The sequence below is a fragment of the Mustela erminea genome, chromosome 12 (genome assembly GCF_009829155.1).
Source record: "Mustela erminea isolate mMusErm1 chromosome 12, mMusErm1.Pri, whole genome shotgun sequence".
Lineage (NCBI taxonomy): Eukaryota > Metazoa > Chordata > Mammalia > Carnivora > Mustelidae > Mustela > Mustela erminea.
Genome location: NC_045625.1, coordinates 17,277,290 through 17,297,697, shown reverse-complemented (window position 1 = coordinate 17,297,697; position 20,408 = coordinate 17,277,290). Strand labels below are relative to the sequence as shown.

General features: G+C 42.4%; 1 protein-coding gene across 3 annotated transcripts in view; it reads right to left on the bottom strand.

Moving 5' to 3' along the window:
- ASTN2 (astrotactin 2) overlaps positions 1–20,408 on the bottom strand; it is an 854,980-nt gene that overhangs the window by 147,349 nt on the left and 687,223 nt on the right. For all 3 annotated transcript variants that reach the window (XM_032307618.1, XM_032307619.1, XM_032307620.1), the window contains one exon: positions 378–511. In XM_032307618.1, coding sequence (XP_032163509.1) covers positions 378–511 — 134 coding nt within the window. The remainder of the gene's footprint in view (positions 1–377; positions 512–20,408) is intronic.

Sequence of the window (20,408 nt, the reverse complement as noted above, 5' to 3'; positions counted from 1 at the left end):
GATGAATTCCCAGTGTCTGACACATAGCAGGTATTCAAAAATTATGTGTTGAATGAATAAATGAAATGACATTTCTTTGAAAAGGTTCTACACTCTCTTTTTCTCAGTGGCCCCAATTTCCACCAGTAGTCAGTGCCCAGTAAACCCGTTCTGAACAGATGAGTGAAGAAGTAAACATAAACCCAGGGCATCATTTAAAAAAGCAGATTTCTATTCTGCCAAAACTTCCTGCTTTCTCAAAGAGGTAGGTTCCAGAGACTTTAGGGATCTGGTGACATGCTCTGGAAACAGAAGCAAGTCATGGCCTGAGCTGGAAGGATAGAACTGTGAGTCCATGGAAAGGGGTGGCCAAAGGAAGAGGGACCATACATACGTACACGGGCTGCGGGAGGGGGCTGCAGTTGGGGAGCCCATTGGCATCAAAGGCGCTGAGGTCACATCTGCACCAGTCATCGATTACGTCCCCTTTCCCCGAGCACCAGTAGGAGCTCATCAGTGCACTCTTGAAGGCCTGGAAAAAAGGAGGGCAGAAGAGATGATGATGACCATGGTGGAGATATTCAGAGTGAAGGTCCCAGCAACCACGACAGCAGCTGACCCAAACTTCACAGTGATCCACCTAGGCACAGGACACCATCTCCTGCCCAAACACCTAGCACTCTACCACCAGGTTCTCCCATTCTGGACCATTCTCTCCCCAGTAGCCGGAATGATCATTGAGGCAGGATGGTAGCAGCAGCAATGACTGAAAACCTCCTCTGGGGCCTGGTACTCTACCTGAATTAACTTATTTAATTTTCTCCACTCCCGTGCAATAGATATAATCATTATTATCATCATTTCCCCTTCTACCAATTAAGGCACATGGAGGTAACTGGCCTGAGGGTCACAACCAGTAAAGTGATGGTGCTGGGATCTGAGGAAAGCAGTGTGGCTCCAGAAACTCCTTCAAACTCTTTTTTTTAATTGAAGTATAATTAACAGTGTCATAGTAGTCTCCAGTGTACAATATGAGTATTCAATGATTCTATATACTACTCTGTGCTTTCATACCAAGTGTAGTCACTGCCTCTTACTGTGCTGACCACATGCCTCCCTGCATAGAAACCTTCAGAGGTTCCTCATGGCTCCCAGAATAAAGTCTAAGCTTCTTACTTGAGCTCCTGACCACTTCTACAGCATCATCAGTCACCACTCTAATTTTTCCTTGCGTGTCACCCTCCAACCTCATGCAACTACTAACATTCCCACCAAGAGTAAATTCCTGCTTATGGAAACTGCACTCTAAATTAGGACAACAGATGCTTCTGTAAAGGGCCAGATAGCAAATAATTTTGGCTTTGTTGCCAGGTAGTCTCTGCCACAGTTACTTAGCTCTGCCCTTGTAGCATGAAAGTGACATAGATAATACTTCAGATGAATGGGCATGATTGGGTTCTGATAAAATTTTATTTATAAAGACAGGAAGCAGACTAAGTTTGGTCTAGGTCCACCGTTTGCTGACTCCTGCTCTAAATGATGATCAACATTCAATTAATGGCTTTTTTCATTAAGTTCAGTTAGCTACTGTATAGTACATTATTAGTTTTTGATGTAGTGTTCAATGATTCATTAGTTGCATGTAATACCCATCACAACACATGCCCTCCGTAATACCTATGCCCAGTTAATTCATTCCCCTACTAAAAACAAAACAAAAAAGTCCTAACATTCTATATAATTGCAATGTGTCTCATTGTCTTTCCAAAAAAAAAAAAAATCTTTTCTCCCTGCTGGAATATTCCCTGCTTCCCTTTCTTATCCTCCATTTCACTCTCCTGGTCTTAAATGATACATGCCTTTGCTCCAGGAATCCGACACCTTGAGTTCCTTAAGCCTTGAACCACACTCCTCTCCTGGACACCATAACACACTAGACCACACCTACTGTCCCATTCTCTTGCCTGTCTCATTCAACAGATTCTGCTCACACCAAGGGTACAGGCCAGGCTTTATTCCAGCAAGTATTCTCAGAGGACTTGGCACAAATATCCAGTCAATATTTACTGAATAAATAAATGGACATTGAAAAACATCATTAGGCTCATGCTCGGGTTCAGGTGTGCGTCATGCTTTAGTCACTCCATTTATGCTGATGTTCAAGGCACTGAGATTCAGAATGTTTGACAGACCTTTCTTTGAACTTAGGGATATTAGAGAATATTGATCTTTTACCCCTTTATCAGGTAACAAACCCTAGGTCCTTTCTTTTTCTTTTATGTTTATTGCTGTATACTTTTTATTTTTTTTTTAAGATTTTATTTATTTCTTTGACAGAGATCACAAGTAGGAAGAGCAGCAGGCAGAGAGAGAGGAGGAGGAAGTCTTCCCGCTAAGCAGAGAGCCCGATGTGGGGCTCGATCCCAGGACCCTAGGATCATGACTGAGCCGAAGGCAGAGGCTTCAACCCACTGAGCCACCCAGACGCCCCGCTGTGTACTTTTTAAATGAGAGTTTCATACTGCCTATATCCAAGGATACCTGGTTAGCCAGGTGTCACTTTTTCCCTCCTCCATTGTCAAGTCTCAGGTGAAACACATTTGTGCAAAGTGGGTCTGGGATCAACATCCTTAGCGACCCAAAACACAGATGTAGGGGGAGGTGTGTATCAAGAATGCTGTTACAGCAACGCACCCAGCCATCTTGCAAATGTCTTGCTTCAGTAATGTTTGGGCAGATATGCAATGATGTGGAATGAACAAGAGGGTATTATGCTAAGTGAAATAAGACAATTAGAGAAAGACAATTATCATATGATCCCTCTGATATGAGGAATTTGAGAGACAGGACAGGGGGTCGTAGTGGGTAGGGAGAGAAAAAATGAAACAAGATGGGACCAGGGAGAGAGACAAACCATAAGAGACTCTAAATCCTGGGAAACAAACTGAGGGTTGTGGGCCGGGGAGGTGGGGGTGGGGGAGAGGGTGGCTGGGTTATGAACACTGGGGAGGGTATGTGCTATGGTGAGTGCTGTGAAACGCATAAGCCTGATGATTCAGACCTGTACCGCTGGGGGAAATAATACATTATATGTTAATATTTTTTTAAATGTGAAAAAAAAAAAGTGGGCAGAACAGACCCAAGGACACCCCTCCTTCCAGCCTCTGACCACCCTCCAACCTCTTCCAGTCACAACCTTCAGAACCATCTGCTCAGCCACTCTCTATCTCCAGGACCAGCCAACACTGTATTCTGAGCTTCGCTCCTCATTGCTGGTCAAATACGAGTTCCTAGACTCGTCAGTTACTGCACCAATGTGCAGGCTGCCATTAACTACCTGGTCAGCCTGCGTCTGTGGGCCTCCGACACCTCCCTCCCTCTGGGCTTCTCTTTCCACCTCGACAATGTGGCTCTGGAGGGGGTGGGTCACTTCTGTGAGTTCACTGAGGAGAAACGCATCTCTTGAAGGTGCAATACCAGCCCAGCAGCTGTGTCCTCCTCCAAAACATTCAAAAGCCTTCCCAGGATGAGTGGAGTAAAACTCTAGTGCCGCAGAAGCCACGGTAGTTCTGGAGAAGACGCTGAACCAGGCCCTTTTGGAGCTGAAAGCCCTGTGTTCTGCCCAAGAGGCCCCCAGCTCTGGGACTTCCTGGTGAACCACTTCCCAGATGAGGAGGTGAAACTCATCCAGAAGATGGAGACCACCTGACTCACCTTGTGGTTCTGCTGCCCCGCCCCTCCCCCACTGAGCTGGGCTCCTATCTCTTTGAAAGGCTCACCCACAAGCACAACTAGAAGCCTCTGGAGCCCTGCAGCCTTCGAGGACCCTCCATGGCACTGCACCCCGCCCCACCCCTGCAGGGGCTTCACCCTACGCCTCAACCTGTGGTTCCTCTCCCTGTGGCTACCAGGCAGCTTTTTAACCACCCCAGATCCCTTTCCCAAACTGTGGGCCAAAAGGAAACAAGAAAGGTTTTTAGAGGAAAAAAACAAAAGAGAATGCAATTGCGTGAGCCTTCACCACTTTTCTCTCAGTGCCCCGATAAGGAAGCTCCAATATGCCCATTGAATGAATAAGTGATCTCATTTCTCCTGAATTAAGCGTAGTGACGAAAGACATTTAAAAAAGAATTATAATAAAAGCTAATGCTCATGAAGCACCTATTACACAAGTGTAGATGCTTTAAGGCCATTAAAAAATTAAATTAAAAATCATGGTCTTCATTTACAGGTATAAGAACTAGGAATTAGAGCAGTGAAACGATTTTCCCCAGATGGCACAGCAATCCAAGTACTGGAAGCAGAATCCCAACCCAGATCTCTGTGACTCACAAACACAGGCCTTTTCTGTTTAACCATGTTAGGCAGTCGGGGAGACCCCAAGTAAGGTTGCCAGATTCTGTAAATACAAATACAGGAGGCCCAGTTAAAATCAAATGTCAAGGGAACAAGCTTTTTTTTTTTTTTTAAGATTTTATTTATTTATTTGACACACAGAGAGAGATCACAAGTAGACAGAGAAGCAGATAGAGAGGGGGAAGCAGGCTCCCCGCTGAGCAGAGAGCCCGATGCGGGGCTCGATCTCAGGACCCTGAGATCATGACCTCAGCCGAAGGCAGAGGCTCAAACCACTGAGCCACCCAGGTGCCCCAAGTTTTTTTTGTTTGTTTTTTAAATTTAAGTACATCTCTTTCAGTGTTTGCATAAAGTATGTAGGCCAGAGTCTGGCACAGAGTCATAGCACTATTCCTACCACAAGCCAGAACCTATGTTGGAAACAAACGTCCGTTATTCAGCACTGGGTGGGGGTCCCATGATGACAGACACCAAATGGGATCGCATGAGGTCATGCTGACTGATGGATCTTCCTCTCCCTCCACATGCAGGTTCCCCTTGACTAAAATTAATGTGCAAAATGGCTCATGGCTTAAGATTCTGTAACCTCTCCAGGCAGCACTAAGGGATTAATACTATGTTGGTGAAATCCAGGGCCGTGGGTGAAAGTGACCCAGATGGTAAGAGACCGCTTTGACTCTAGCAAGGAGAGGAGAGAGAACATCCTGTTTTGTGTATGTGCTTTTGTTTTTGTGTGAGTGTGTGTTTTGTAATCAATAGTCGCTTGAGCTTGTGGAAAACAAAACAGGAAATCTCTCTGGACTCTGTGAGTTTCACCATCCAAGCTGCTCTTGGGAAGAAATCCTGCCTGGGAGTCTCCACATCTACTGGCTCTTTCCCAGGCCAAGAGGAACAGAATGGGGACTGGTGCAATGGCCAGGCAAACCCTGGAGAGAGCACAAACACACCCTGATAAAAGGCCTACATCAAAGCAGGGGCCCTGGCTAGGCAGCAGAAGCCAGCATTGTGTCACGGCAGGATCACTCTTTCCTTCTGTCTCCAGCCCTTGCAACATCCCATCTTGAATCCAATTAGATCCCAGGGGAGGAGAATCATAGAATGTTCCAACTCCAAGGGACTCTGTAAATCATCTAATCTAATCCATTGGGCAGATCAGAGACAGTGGCTCAGAAAGGCTCGTGGGCTGGCCCAAGGTGAGAGAGCAACTTTGTGATGAAATGATTCTATTCCTCCATTTAATCCTAAAATTACCCTTGGAGATGGATGTCCGATCCCCATTCGCAAGTAAGAGTGGAAGAGGAGCAACTTGAACCGAAGTCCATCTGAATCCTGGCACCCTGGACCTTCCTGGGTCACACAGGAATAATAAATGCCAAGATTTCATCCAAAACATCCTTTTCAGCTGGTCTGTTTGGATCACGTGCTCATGTGTTTTTTGTGTGTGTCCATGAGTGCGTATGCGTGTGTGTGTGTGTGTGTGTTCTCAGAGGAAAATGAAACCTTACACTGGAGGCATTGTTGACTCCTGGCTCTGGAGTCCGTGAAGGGACTTAAGAAATAAATGCTGTACTTAAACAATGGTAAGGACTACATTTGCATGACCATTGGTTTTCATAACAAAGAAATGCTTCCAACTTCTTGCTAATTAGCTAGCAAACCAAACTGGTCAGGAGGAGAAAACAGCCACAAAAATGTTAAGCAATCAAAATAAACTAGGATTTATTTCTGACTGGATGGTTACTTCCCTATTTGAACTTGCCTAGTTTAAATTATTGCGTTACTCCTTTCTTTAAGCCTTAGTTTCTCCATCTGTAAAATGAGGACAAGAAAGATGTATTTTTTTTTTAAAGATTTTATTTACTTATTTGTCAGACAGAGATCACAAGGAGGCAGAGAGAAAGGGGGAAGCAGGCTCCCTGCTAAGCAGAGAACCCCACGCGGGGCTCTATCCCAGGACCCTGGGACCATGACCCGATCTGAAGGCAGAGGCTTTAAACCACTGAACCACCCAGGCGCCCTTTTGAAAGTTTAGTGAATCTCACTAAACATTCACTGATCTTCCCACTCCACACCAACTGCTGCCTAGATGCTAAGAAATGAGATGAACAAGACACAGCAGCTAACTTCAAAGGGCTCACGGTTTAATGGTGAAGACACAAATAATCACCATGATGATTATGGTTCAAATGCTATGAAATAATTCACACAGATGGCTGTGGGAATACCGAGGAAGGGGTTCTTCCAGCTCTAAAATTCTGACAATGTCTTCAGAATGTTAAATTTAATACTCCTGTATTTGATTAAGAGAGTTGGGACCATTTATATAGAATGTCACTAAACCCGTGAATTAAATTCCATACTCCCATACTTACAATGCCTTAATTTTTACACTAAAAATCATATTCAGAGGCTGACCCCAAGTCTGTTATTTTTGATATTGAAATGATTCTGGTCTGTCTGATGAAAAAGATGCCCTGAAGTCTTCATTCAAAGCTTAATGGATTTCGTTATTTCCATGGTGCCATTAGGGTTGGTCTCATAGGCTGTTCGATCCTCTTCTCTAGGCAATTGTCATAGCCTCTGGACTGGCCTTGGAGCTCCAATGTCACCAGACCCTCCTTTCCCAGCTTTCTGAAACACCAATACTGATTCCACCCTCTTTCTCCACCTCCTTCAAAGTCCCACCTCCTTCCGGTTAAAGCCTCTGCTTCTTAACCTGACATTCAAAACCCTTTGTTGTTCAGCACGTCGCTCCTCTCCAAGGAGAGGAGTGGCTCTTCCCACTGTACCCACTCTAGGGTCCGGTACATACTAAGCCTTCTCTTATGCTGTGCTTTTGTTCTAAAATGCCCTTTCCCCATTTTTTCTCCTTGTTGAATTTGATGAAACTGTCCACCAGGACCCTGCCACACTTGAGAAATGTTGTCTCTACCACCACTCAGTTTTGGCCCACTTCACATTTCCTTGTGATTTGCTTATTTCTGTGTCCTTCTTGATTCTTATACTCTGAACTCCTCCAGTCCGAGGTAATGTATTTGACAAATATCTGTGCCCCCAGCACTAAGCAAAAGAGCAACACATAGTAGGGTCCCAAAAATATGTGTTGAATTCCATAGATATGTAATAGGATGCTCTGCCAAGTATTAAAATTATACACTTGCCACTGTTTTTCTTTTCTAGCAAAAAAGATGACAGAAACGCGACTGGTCACCATAAAAAGACTAAATGTCCATGAAACCACTGAAGGTACATCGGGGTGGGATATGGAGGTAGAATCTCTTCTGAAGACATTTATAATTACTGCTTGAAGGAGGGTAGGTGGAAAGCTTTTCTCCAGCGGGTGCTTGGGTCAATAAGAATCTCTTGGGTCTCTAGAGAAAGATGATAGGAAGAGAGATGGGCCTCGTTGACATCCCCGTTTTGTAGGGAGACTAATTCCTGAGCCCGTGCCATACGTCGGATCGGTCCGAAGGGACTAGGATTGATGACCATAGGAAGGACTGAAGAGGACACCATGGCAGTGTTCATGTGGAGGCAGAACTAATGGTCTCCAGCTCAGCCTGGACCTCTGGGATAGACGCTACCTGGGTCATTTGCCATCCACACTCCCTAGCAGTGGCTGTAGGAGATGTCAACCACTCATTTCCCTGGTAGTTACAGGAGCTGGAGGCCAGGGACTGGAGCCCCCATTCTTTGAGAATAGAACCAAAAATATTGGTGTGCCCAGACCTTGAGGAGATTAGCTGGTCATTTTGTTGGAAATCAGCGACTGCGTAATTAAGCAGCCTATGTCAGAACACATTTAAGGAAAGAAGTGAATCATGTTAGTTGACTTAAGTCTTCTTATTCTCAAACAGAGGAGGAAGGCAGGGATAGTGACTTTAAAACATGGCTCCAGACATCCCTGACATTTCCATCATCATGAAGTGTTCTAAGTTCTCTCCCCTTGGGTCCAGGCTCTACAACTGCAACCAAAAGAAGTACTACTGCTTCAACTTCTGGCCCCAAGCCTTAAGAAACTGGCAGCTTCCCCATAAGGTCACTGGGGATACTCACTCTTGGAGCCCAACCACCATGCTATGAGGAAGCCCAGACCACATGGACAGACCACATAAAGGTATTCCAGCCAAGAGACCTAACAGTCCCCAGCCAACATCCAGGGTCATCTGTTGGATATGTGAGCATAGAAGCCTTTAAGATAACTCCAGCCGTAGCCACCAACTGATTGCAACCACATGAGAGACCCAGGTAAGAACTATGAAGCTCAACCCATAGAACCATTAGAGAGACTAATAAAGTGATCACTGTTGTTTTAAGCCAACAATTTCTGGGATTACATGGCAATAAGTAACTGGGACAGGAGGTAATTCACCTCTGAACAATCCTGAAACATTGCTTAGAGGAGGTAGCAACTGGGGAAGAGCCCAGCAAAGGGATTTAGTAAACCTTAGATTACATACATATCTCAGGAGCTAGAGGGCTCATGACGTGCATACACACATGCACAATGTCACAGATCCCCAATATATCAGATCAGGAAGAGCCCTGAAAGGTGATACTAACCTTCACAATTTTGCAGACTAAGAGGCCCAAAGAGGGGAAGAGACTTGTCGAAATTTACATCACAAGAATCTGGCAGAAAATAAACCAAGTTTTTCGTATCAATAATATTCACTATATGAGGCTGCCTTCCTTTGGACCTGGTTTCAAGCCACCAATTGCTATGCTGCTGGACAGGAAACAACCTTAATAAAAATACTTACTGAGAACGTACTAAGCACTTTAATACACGTTATCTCATTTCATCTTACTGTTACCTTATGAGGCAGATTCTGTTACCATTCCCATTTTACAGATGAAGAAACTGAGATTCAAAGGGTACAATGGCCTATTTGAAGTCACCAGCTATACAGTGGTAGAAAAACTTGATTTCAGGTTATTGGATCCTGAAGCCCAGTCTCTCAGTCTTGACCATTATGAGCAAGCAATATTCTCAGCAACTAGAGGATATCAGTAGTAGTACTTAACATTTACTGAGCACTTACTCTAAGCCCAGCACTGTTACACTTTATCCTCACAATAACTCTAAGTATGTTAGATATATTGGCTCATTTAATTTTCCCAACAACCTGTGACATTCCACTTTACATTTCTGCCCAAGGACATAGGGTTGATCAGTGACACAGTCAGTATTTGCATGCAGGAAGTCTAGCTCTAGAGCCTGTGCCTCCAAAGATAACCTTTGATGGACACAACCCATGTTTTTTAATGTTATTTATACCCTGATTACCTCCACCTTTGGTGTAGATTGTGATCTCTCACTGGATCCATGGGAATAGACCAATGAAAATGCCATATGTAATTTCCATTTTCGTCCATCAAATGTCAGCAATGTCTTATGGTTTAATGTAATAGGAGCCACAGGAATGAATACAATTCCACAGGAGGTGGATATAGAGCATGAAAAAAGTCTAAGACAGCAGAATCCCAGGGACCCTAACTTTTCTGAATAACTTGCTATGTGACCTCAGTAAGTTATTTACTCTCTCTGGGCCTTCCTGTCACCTGGAATGTCTTCAGCTTGTAGAGCAGAGGAGACTCTGCATTTTGGAGGGGAGGAGGGGGCATGGGAACTCTTTGTACTTTATGCCCCATTTTGCTAGGAACCTAAAACTGACCAAAAGAAAATGAAGCCTATATTTAAAACCTCCTGCCAGCTAACATGCTTTCTGTAGAAGAGGTCTCACAGACTTTGAGCATGCCATGAATGGCTTCTGAAGAAAGAGCATTGTAGCATGAAAGGTAGAGACGCCTATTAAGCATATCCTTATTCTAGCCTGGTGCTAGGGCATCCGTCTGTTAGCTCTCATAAGCCCCTCAACAACGTGTACCTGCTGTATGTGGCTCTTACTGTCTGCAGTGATCCTCACAGATGAGCCAGTGTAGAGTCAGAGAAAAGATGGCAGCCCAGCGTCCCCCAGACAGAACACAATAGAGCAGAGTCTCTAACTCTAAATCCCAAGCTTTGGCCCCTGACTTCCCCTGTGCCATGCATCATTTTCACCTGCTAAGTCAAATCGCTCTATGCACAAGGCCACACAGTGAAGGGACACTAACTGGGAAGGACCCATTTCCTATATGAGAAATTGTGCAGCTCAATCTACGGCTCCATAAATCACAGAAATGACACCTAATTTCCCCTGTCAGGGTAAACTTCTCTTTGCAAGCCTTCTCCTCTGAATGATGAGAGCCCAACCGAACAGCTTGTTCATCTGGGTGATAAGGGAAGACATTTGAAGGCAGCCAAACCCCCCTCGTGCCACACTATTTCTGCTAATGAAAAAATATTAGAAAAATAAATAGACACTCCACTGAGATGCTCCTGTGTGGGGCACTGTCAGCTGTCTGTTTCTCACGATGTACAGAGACAAGATGATAAGGTTACATGATCCTCAAGAAAGGAGCTGTTTTTCTTGTCAGGTCACCACATATTTCAGTTCTCATCCATCTCATCTAGATGATGAAGCGCTAGGTTTCAAGGCTTCAATGCATGAAAAATAACAGGAAGCATTTTTGAGTGGTACCTATACACCAGACACAGAGCTCATTGTTTGCCAGGCAGAGAAGCATTTTATCGGTACTGCAATGCCATGATTTGGGTTCTCCTATCACTCTCCTTATACAGAGGACGAGACTGAGGCCACAGGGAGTTTGGGCTCCTTTCCTTTGTGACATAAGTCAGTATTCGCCAAAGCAAAATTCAAACTCGAGCTCCTCCCATTCCTAAATGCATCACCACGATGAGCAAATTTAATCCTCAGACAAGCCCCTATATTACGTTGTGCTGTCTCCATGAAATCTTTGAAAAGGTTGAAACTTAAAAACGTTTGGGTCACGTAGGACTGAGGGCCTTGAACAATGTCACAAACCTAGGATAATTCAGAGTTAGGATTCAAACACCAGACTGATTCCCAAGACTGAATGTCTCTTTTCTGCCCCATTTTTCCTAAAGGCTTAAGATAGGTGGGGCTTGAGGTGCCTGGCATAGTCTCTGAACAAGCCAGGGTGAATGGTTAACCTTGTTCTGTTCAGTCCTAAATCCTTACTGACCCAAACAACACTCCAAAGTGTATTTCTAGGAATATGAATTCAATGGGATGTTAAATGATTTTAAAGTTTAAAAAAAAGCAGTGGGGAGTATTTGGAGAGGTGGTCTTTATGGTCAAATAATTTGGAAAAGACTATATTAAAAAAAAATAGATTACTCTATGTAGAACTTTCCAGAGCCATTCATATACTAATGGTTAATGGGAGACCCTAAGAAATGCAGAAAACACAGCATCTCCCAAACATCTGTGTCCGTGGAAATTATTTTCCCCCCACGTGGCACCTGGGGATCTGGTGCTTGGCAGAGTCTTCTCCATATTATGCTCCTCCTCTAGATTCTAGGCTGGACACAATGCTCTCTGCCAAGAGCTACTCAGGAAAGAAAGCTCATCCCAGCTCTGTCAGTAACTGTGCAACTTTGGCCAAGTCTGTCTTCCTCTCAGGGACTTAGCTATCTTGTCTATAAAATAAGGGTGTTGAATATTTTTATTGCAGAGGCTCTAACCTTCTGGCAACACTATGAGTGCTAGAAGTATTTGTAACTCCCATAGATGCTACTCCAACTCCTGCTAACTCTTCCCCAGGCATCCAGCTCAGGTGCTTGCAGACTAGGCCCTGGACCACTGATGACCTGAGCCGCCCATGACTGGCCTCCTGGCCACAGATTCGGCCACATCCCTGTAGGTGGCTAGGAGTCATTTGGAGGTCTTCAGGCTGATATCAGGCCCTTCGCATCTCTGCTTCTCATTCCAGCATCACCTCTTGCCACCACTATTTTTAGACACTATTCTCCAGCCGTGCTATCTCACCTTCAGCCATTTATATGCTATTTCCACTCCTGGAACTCTTCCCCCATCCCATAATTTCCCCCAGTGCCTAATCTGTCAAGTCTCAGTTTGGAAACCACCTCCTTAGTACCCCCCCCCAGCCAAAGCGGGGATAGAACTCTTCCTTTGTAACGCATCTTCTTCCACCTCCCCCTACCATAAAACTTATTTTACTGTGTGGAATTTTATTGTCTGTTTCATTGCTTATCTGTCTTTCCTTATAGATTGTGTACAAATTGAGGTTGGAGCCCTCCTGTCTGTTTTGTTTGTTATTTAATCCCTAGCACCTGACACAGAGCAGGGGCTGTAATTGATTAATCAATTGGTCTATCATAAAATAATGAATGTTAAGAAACTTAATCTTGTTGTATATCTTGTCCCTTTTGGCCTTAGCTTAGAAGATTCCTCTTCTGCCCAGGGCCTTAGGATAATTCTGTGTTTTTAACCTTTTGCATGCTTTTATCACAGGCTAACTGTACTTCTAAGACCAGTCCAGGAGATCTAAGAGCCAAAGCTCTCAACTTTTAAACCCCTCCATATCCTCCTGTAAAATATGGAAGGGTTTTTTTCAGCTTTTCACACAAAAAATAGCAAATGCCAGAAGGGACCAGTGCAAAATTACTTTGAAGTATCTTTGATAAATATTTATGCAAACTGCATATTCTACTCTACAATACACTTGAGTCGGTTTTAATATTGAAACAATGAAATTTTCCCCCAAAAAATGTTTGTCACGTTTGATCTCTGGGCCTCTGCCTTTCGTAATGACCTGAAGTGCTTACCAGAAATTCAGATTCCCAGGCCAAACTCGGCCACACTGAAACAGAATCCTGGGACTGCTTATCCAGAATCTGATTTCATATACTCCCAGGTGATTCTTATATATTATTAGTTCAAGAATCCCCTATCTCCTTATCTTATGGCTTTGGATATATCTTGGCATATCAGAGTATATCCCCCTGGGTTAAGGTACTCCAGTTTGAGAATAAAAACCTATGGGATTTTATTTTAATAGATATCTTTCAGGTATCGGATACAGCAAACAGTTTGGCAGGCATATTTGAACAAAATAATCCTGTTGCTTTAGCCAAAGGTGGTGGGACCAAAATTCCATTCATTACTTGGCCTAAATTGGACCAATTAGGTACATTTTTCCCCCTAGGAATTAGACTCAAGTGGCTGTTCGTCTGTAAGTGCTTGATCAGTTATGAGATAAAAAGCTAGACTTGGCTATGGGGTCTTGACATCTTAAACTACATTCACAGAGACCAGAACATGTAAGGAGCAGAGAGTTAAAGAAAGAGAGAAAAGCAGAGATGGCAGGCTCTGGTGTTACTGCTGAGAGTGGCTTCCTAGATCTTGGAGTCTCTGTTTGTTCTCTGTTCTTGGGTTACATGAAAAATCAATATATCACTATAGTATTTTCTCCATTTGTTGCTTAGGATGTTTCAGTGGGTTTCTGCTTCTTACCAGTAAAAGAGCCTTGACCAAGAGAAGTATACAGGCATACAGGGCCCTTCCCACGGAGATGTCCAACAATCCCTCTAGCCTCATGTCCTACCACTGCAGTCTGCCCCAGTCCTATGTGCCAGCTACCCTAAACCACTTATAACAAGGACCAGACAAGCAGAAAACTTATGTCAGCCTAAAATGCTTTTCCTTCATTCTATGTTTGGTCAAGTCATACTCATACTTTAAGACCCACCACAACTGCAATCTTCTCTGGAAACTCGTTTTTTATTACCTCCCCCGCCCCTGCAGAACTGAAGGCTATCATTGCACCATCGACAACATATCTGCTAGTAAGATACAATATTTTACTGAATTATTGATCTGTATGCCTATTCGCTCCACTGAACTTTTCCTTGCCTTATTTTACCAGAAGATCCTTGCACCAGACCTGGCGGAGAGTAGGTATTCCATAAATGTTCATTGCATGACAAAGTGTGGATGAGTGGCAAACTCTGAGAAACAGAAGATTGGGAGCTCTTCAGATGTCTAATCTGTGTTATCCTAGCAGGCCCTTCTCAGTCACCAGGGCAATAGATTCACTTACATTGTTCTAAACTATCTCCAGATCATTTGTCCTGCCTGTCACTGAGCTGATAGCAGTTGTGAAAGTGATGAATAGCAGACCAATTATGAGCAACAGGAAACATCAGTTATAACTCCAGGGAGAAGACACAGCCATATCAGTAGCCTCATCCATCTAATCATGAGTCATCTTCCCAAGGCATCTTGCCTTGTGACCTTGAACTGCCAAGGGCTTCTTAGTCTTGTACAAATCCAAGTTCTTCAGAGAACGGCTCTGCCTCTCAGCCTGTCTCCTACAAGGCGTTGCTCCTGGCCCACTTAGTCTTAGAAGGGAAAACCTGGATGGAACTCACACTTTTCCTAAGGGAAGCTTTTAGCCAAGGCTCCCAGCCCCACCCATCAGGCAAGACCTGTCTTCTAAGGCCTGCTGTCCTTTAACAGATAGTAACTCCTCTCCCCTGTGGTGAGAACATCTGGAGATGAGAGGCGGGTGGGAAGGTTTCAATTGGAAGATTTGTCCAAAATCGTGGAGTTTATGTCGCTAAATGTTAGCTTAAGTTAATGGTGAGAAAAGGACTGCAAAGTTTCCCTTCTGTGGCCACTGGTGACCTCATTTTTCCAGTACGCCCATTTTCCCTTAGGAGGCATCTGAAGGAAGTAGTTGCCCCAGCTGCTGAGGCCTCCATTTTTGGGCCTGTGGGTGGGGGCAGGGAAAGAAAGGTCAGAGGACAGGAGGGGACATGCTTAGTCTAGACTCAAACTAAGCCCATCTTTGCCTTTGAAAGGGAGACTTAGAAATTTAGCTGGGGGGGGTTATGAAAAGGGGGATACCTATCCCATTCACTGTAGTCACATTTCCATCATGGTATATTGGGACTCTGACGTCTAGATCCCTTAACCTATAAAATGATGTTATACCTGCTGGAGGGACAACAGGACATGGAGGTTAAGAGTATGGTCTTTGGAACCAAACTCCTGGGTTCAAATTTGAATGTTATTCCTAAGCAAACTGACAAAGTGACTTCAACTCCATGTTGCATTTCCACAAGTATGAAGTGGGGGTACATTAATGCTTACAGCAGTAGGGAATATTGAAGGATCATTTGTAAAGTACCTAAAATGATGCCAGAGCTATACATGTCTCTACACACACACACACACACACACACACATATTTGACAATCCTATGAATGTTGATAAAGCCCTAAACTTGGATATTCTCTACATGGAAGCAACATACTTCCTTGTGAATTATTATTATCTATTATGAACATAGTAAAGTTATTATTTACAATTACTTTTGGATAAAAGTTACTCTAGGCACATCTATCCTCAAAATAATTTTTATTCTTTTTAATATTTTTTCCATGGGGAAAAATAAATTACTAGAACCAACTGCCAAAAAGACATTAAGATTATCTTTGCCTTTGGGGAGGTATGCCTTTCCTAGTTTCTGTGAAGTAACTACACGTCTGGTTTTTTAATCAAGGATGTCGGAGGGTAAGGCAATTACTATTAACTGTATACCTACTCTGTGCTGAATGTTTTATCAATGGCAAGAGCAGAAGCAGAAGAGACAAGGAGGAAAAGAAAGAGAAGGAAGGGGAAGTTGAAGATGTAGAAAGAGGAAAGAAGCTGGAACTAGCATTGATCAAATTTTTAATCATACTAGGCATTCCTAAAGTGATTTATATACATAACATTAGCTAAGCTAACAATAATTCTATGAGTTACATCATCCCCAGATTATCATCATTGAGATTTAGAGTAATTAACTTATATCTCCATAGTGTGTGACAAAATAAGAATGTAAGCCTAGGTCTATCTCATTCTTGAACCTTCTTTCCTTTGCATCTATCATCTTATGTAGTATCCAGAACCATCCTAGGAAGCAAATCTTCTTATAGACTGGACACTGGAACTCAGGTAGGATAAGCTACTTGTACAATACTATCCAACAGGTAAGCACAAAATCTGAAAATCCAATCTAGATCTAGTTGACTCCTAAATGTGAACCTTCTCAATGACATTTCCCTAAAATGCCTAAAATTTCAAAATTTCACTGATGTCTGTTTACCCCGAATATAGATAATACCACCTGAATATAAAACACATATTAACATATACACACACACACACACACACACACACACACACATACATACACACACCAATATATAATTACTACGTGAACATATCTATATCTATAGTTTCTCCAGATTCCTTCAAAATAAATATCGGAAAATTTGAGAAAAAACTATGAAAGTAACAATAGGGAGGGATGGGCAGAACCTCACTAATGTGTACTCCTCAATCCCAAAACAGCGACCATGCTTCCTTTTCCTGGCATCCCCTCTATTTTTGAAAGGAAATAATAACTTCTGGTAAAGATTTGGACTGAGCAAACTAAATTTGAAGGAGTCAGGCCCAAGCTCATTTAAGAGTAGACTCATGCTTCTAAGAAAGAATTAAGAACAGGGTTTTGGATTGAGTCTTTGTTGAATCACTCCATAGCTGTCAGAATGGCTATTATCAAAAAAGGTTAAGAAATAACAAGTGTTGGTGAGGATGGGAAGGAAAGGAAACACTTGTGCACTGTTAATGGGAATGTAAATTGGTGCAGTGCCTATGGAAAAAACAGTATAGAGTTTCCCCGAAAAACTAAAAACAGAACTACTACATGAGCCAGCAATTTCACTTCTGGGTATTTATCCAAGAAAGTGAAAACACTAACTCAAAATAGATATGTGCATCCCAATGTTCACTGCAACATTATCTATAATAACGAGATATGAAAAAACCTAAGTGCCCATGATGGGGGAATGCATAAAGAAAGTGTAGGGTGTGTGTATATACAAACACACACACGAATATCATTTAGCCATAAAAAATAAAATCTTGCCAGATGAGCACGGATGGACCTTGAACACATTATGCTAAGTGAAATAAGTCAAGGAAAGAAAGACAAATACCCTATGATCTCACTTGTATGCAGAATCTTAAGAAAAAAAAGCTCATAGATAAAGAGAGGCTGCTCAGAGGCAAGAGACTGGGGTGGGGAAAATGGATGAAAGAGGTCAAAAAGTAGAAGTGTGCAGTTATAAAACACTTAAGTTATGAGAATGTCATGTATAGGTTTGTGACTACAGTTAAGAATACTGAATTGTATACCTGAGAGACGCTAAGAGAATAGATCTTAAAAGTTTCCATCACAAAAAAAAATTATAACTATGTGATAATGGATGTTCATTATTAACTAGACTTATCATGGTGATTATTTTGCAATGTGCACAAATGTTGAATCATTAAGTTGTGCACCTAGAACAATATACTGTTATCCATCTATTACATCTCACTAGAGGAGGATGAGGAGGACGAAGAGGTCTTTGTTGAGTTCTGAGACAAGAACTTCAATTAGGTAGTGGAATAACTTCCAAGAAGCTGAGAAGTGACTAAGAGTTGGAACCAGAGCAGAAGTTTCACCACCCAAGAAAAGTGAAGAAAAAGATAGTGACAGGAAAGACTGTAGAATCCAAGAAAGGTTATTTGATGACACAATAGGCTGGCCTATGTCAAAGTGCAGAGAAAGGAGCCAATGATGAGGCAGTCTCTACAGCCTACATATTGAAACTACAGGCTATAGAACCTGAGAAACATGTTTAAATCCTGGTTCCAGAACTATTGGCTGTGGGACATTGACAAGAGATTTCTCCTTCTGAACCTCAGTACTTTCACCACTCAGAAGTTATGCTTTGAATGCTTACTATATACATGACACTAAAGACAGAAGCTATTGTGACCAAGACAAATCCAGAAGTCTGGAAGCAAGAGACCTGGATTTTATCCTTAATTCTGTAGGCAACTGAAGCAGCCTCTTGTGTTCTAACTTCTTTCTTCATAAATCATACATCATTAAGAAGGACAATAGACATACCGGAGTTCCTTCAGAGGCTAATAACCAAGATGGCTGGGGTAAAGCTGAGTCAGATTTAAGAACAGACTGATTTCATGGAAACTTATTGAAGGAACAGAGGATGCTTACCAGAACTAAGACCTAAAATATCTCCAAATACCCAGAAAACTGTCACTTAGAACCAGGAGAGAGGACGGATTTTTACTGATCTACTTCTGTGTGCTAAACATTGCTACTAAGTAGCAATAGATTATTTTTCCTTAATAATTTGTTATTTTAGCTACCTTAGAAACAATTCTATAAAGTAAACATTGTGAGGCCCATTTTACTGGTGAGAAAGCAGAATCCTAAAAACTTCAGTAATGTGACAAAAACACAAAGGAATTTTGTACCAAAGCTATTAGAACCCTCATCTCTTTGATTCTTAAGTATATGCTCTGTTCAGTAAGTCAGTGGGTAAGTCTATTTCAGTATAGTTTTGATGAATGGAACTAGAGACAAGAATAGGAAATATTTAGGAAAGTATTTTTACTCAATAAACAAAACATTCTAGTAGCAAGTGAACAAGCTGCTTAAGGGTTATTGGGCAGGCTTTACTTGGACTATTCAAATACAGACTCTCGTAGGGTCTGGTAGCAAAGAATTAATTGACTAGGATAGGACTAGATGCCTGGATAATCTCTTCCACTTCTGAGCCCACCTGCTCTTTCCTTCTTATAAGCATTATTTTGATCATAAAATAAAATAATGGAATTGGAGAAGGAGAAAGGAAAGGAAGAGAAAGAACAGGACGGGAGGAGAAGACAAGTAAGAACTTGTCTATATTCAGCACTTACCATGGACCAGGCAGAAGGCTAAGTATGTTAGACGCCCATCTCATTTAATATAATAACCTCAGAAATTAGGTATTATTATTATTATTAACCCCACCTCACATCCGAGGGAGCTAAGGTTCAGAATTCCTTGCCAAAAGTCACATAGGAAACAAAGAGGAGCCAAGACTTGATGACAGATTTGACCAGCATCAAAAGCAAACTTTTAACTACTAGATTAGAAAGCTCAAGTTATTCTATTAGATCACATAGGTCTATGGGTATATCAATACTGGCTGTGGGAGACCGCCAAAAGATCAAACCTAGTCAACCTTCTAGACCTAACTACCAAGTTACAAGAAATACAGGAGCAGAAGAACATGTTAGATGATACCATAGGGATTTAATGAGCAAAATCTAGGCTGCGGGGATCTCCGCTGGACAAATGATGAGTTTCCTTAATAAAATAACACAAGGAATAAAAAGAGAAAGATATAAAGGAAGGAACGTATACGTTAAAAGAAACTTCCTTATCAACCAATGACAGGGTTTGTATCTTATTTAGATCCCACTTTGAACAAACTAGAACAAACTTGTACCAAAAATAATTCAGTAAATATGAACAATGATTAGATACTTGATGGTATCGAGGAGCTGTTAATTTGGAGAGCATGGTAATGGTAATGGTACTGACGCTATTTTTTTTTTTTTCAGCCCTTATCTTTTGGAAATGTTGACTTGAACATTTACACATAAAATAACAGTATTTGAGATGAGACAGAAGGTGACATGTTTTGTGTGAGTTGATCACTGTTGCAGCTGGAAGGTGAGAGGTATATGGGAAGTTCATTTCACTAGTTTCTCTGTTCTTGTATACGTTATAGTTTTCTAAACTGAATTGTTTTGGGCTGGGTAGCAGAAGACCCAGGGAATTTAACATTGTCTTCCAAAATGAGAAAATGTGGAGATGAAGCTGAAAAAGGAAAGAAACATGTGGTCCCAGGAAAAGCCCTATTCTTCAAGGTTTTCTCTTGCTCCCTGGACCTGAGATTATAGACTGGAACCCTTTTACTCAGAAACACTTGGGATAACATCACTCTGTTGACCGGAGAAGGCACTGCAGAGACTGACTCTGTAACCGTACAAACTCAACACTGCTTTCAGCTGCATCTGCCTGGTGAATTGTGAGACACATCTGGAACAACTTTTTGGTTCTTAGAGAGAAACAGAGGAGAGAGTAGAACTGTTTGTGAATTCTTTCTGGGTCCTTTGCATCACTGCTGACTGAAGTTGTCTAATGACCCAAGAGGAGCCCCCAGTGAACAGGGCTAAGCTCCAGAAGGGATGGGGCCTACAGCTTGTTCTGTTCCTGGAAGCCCA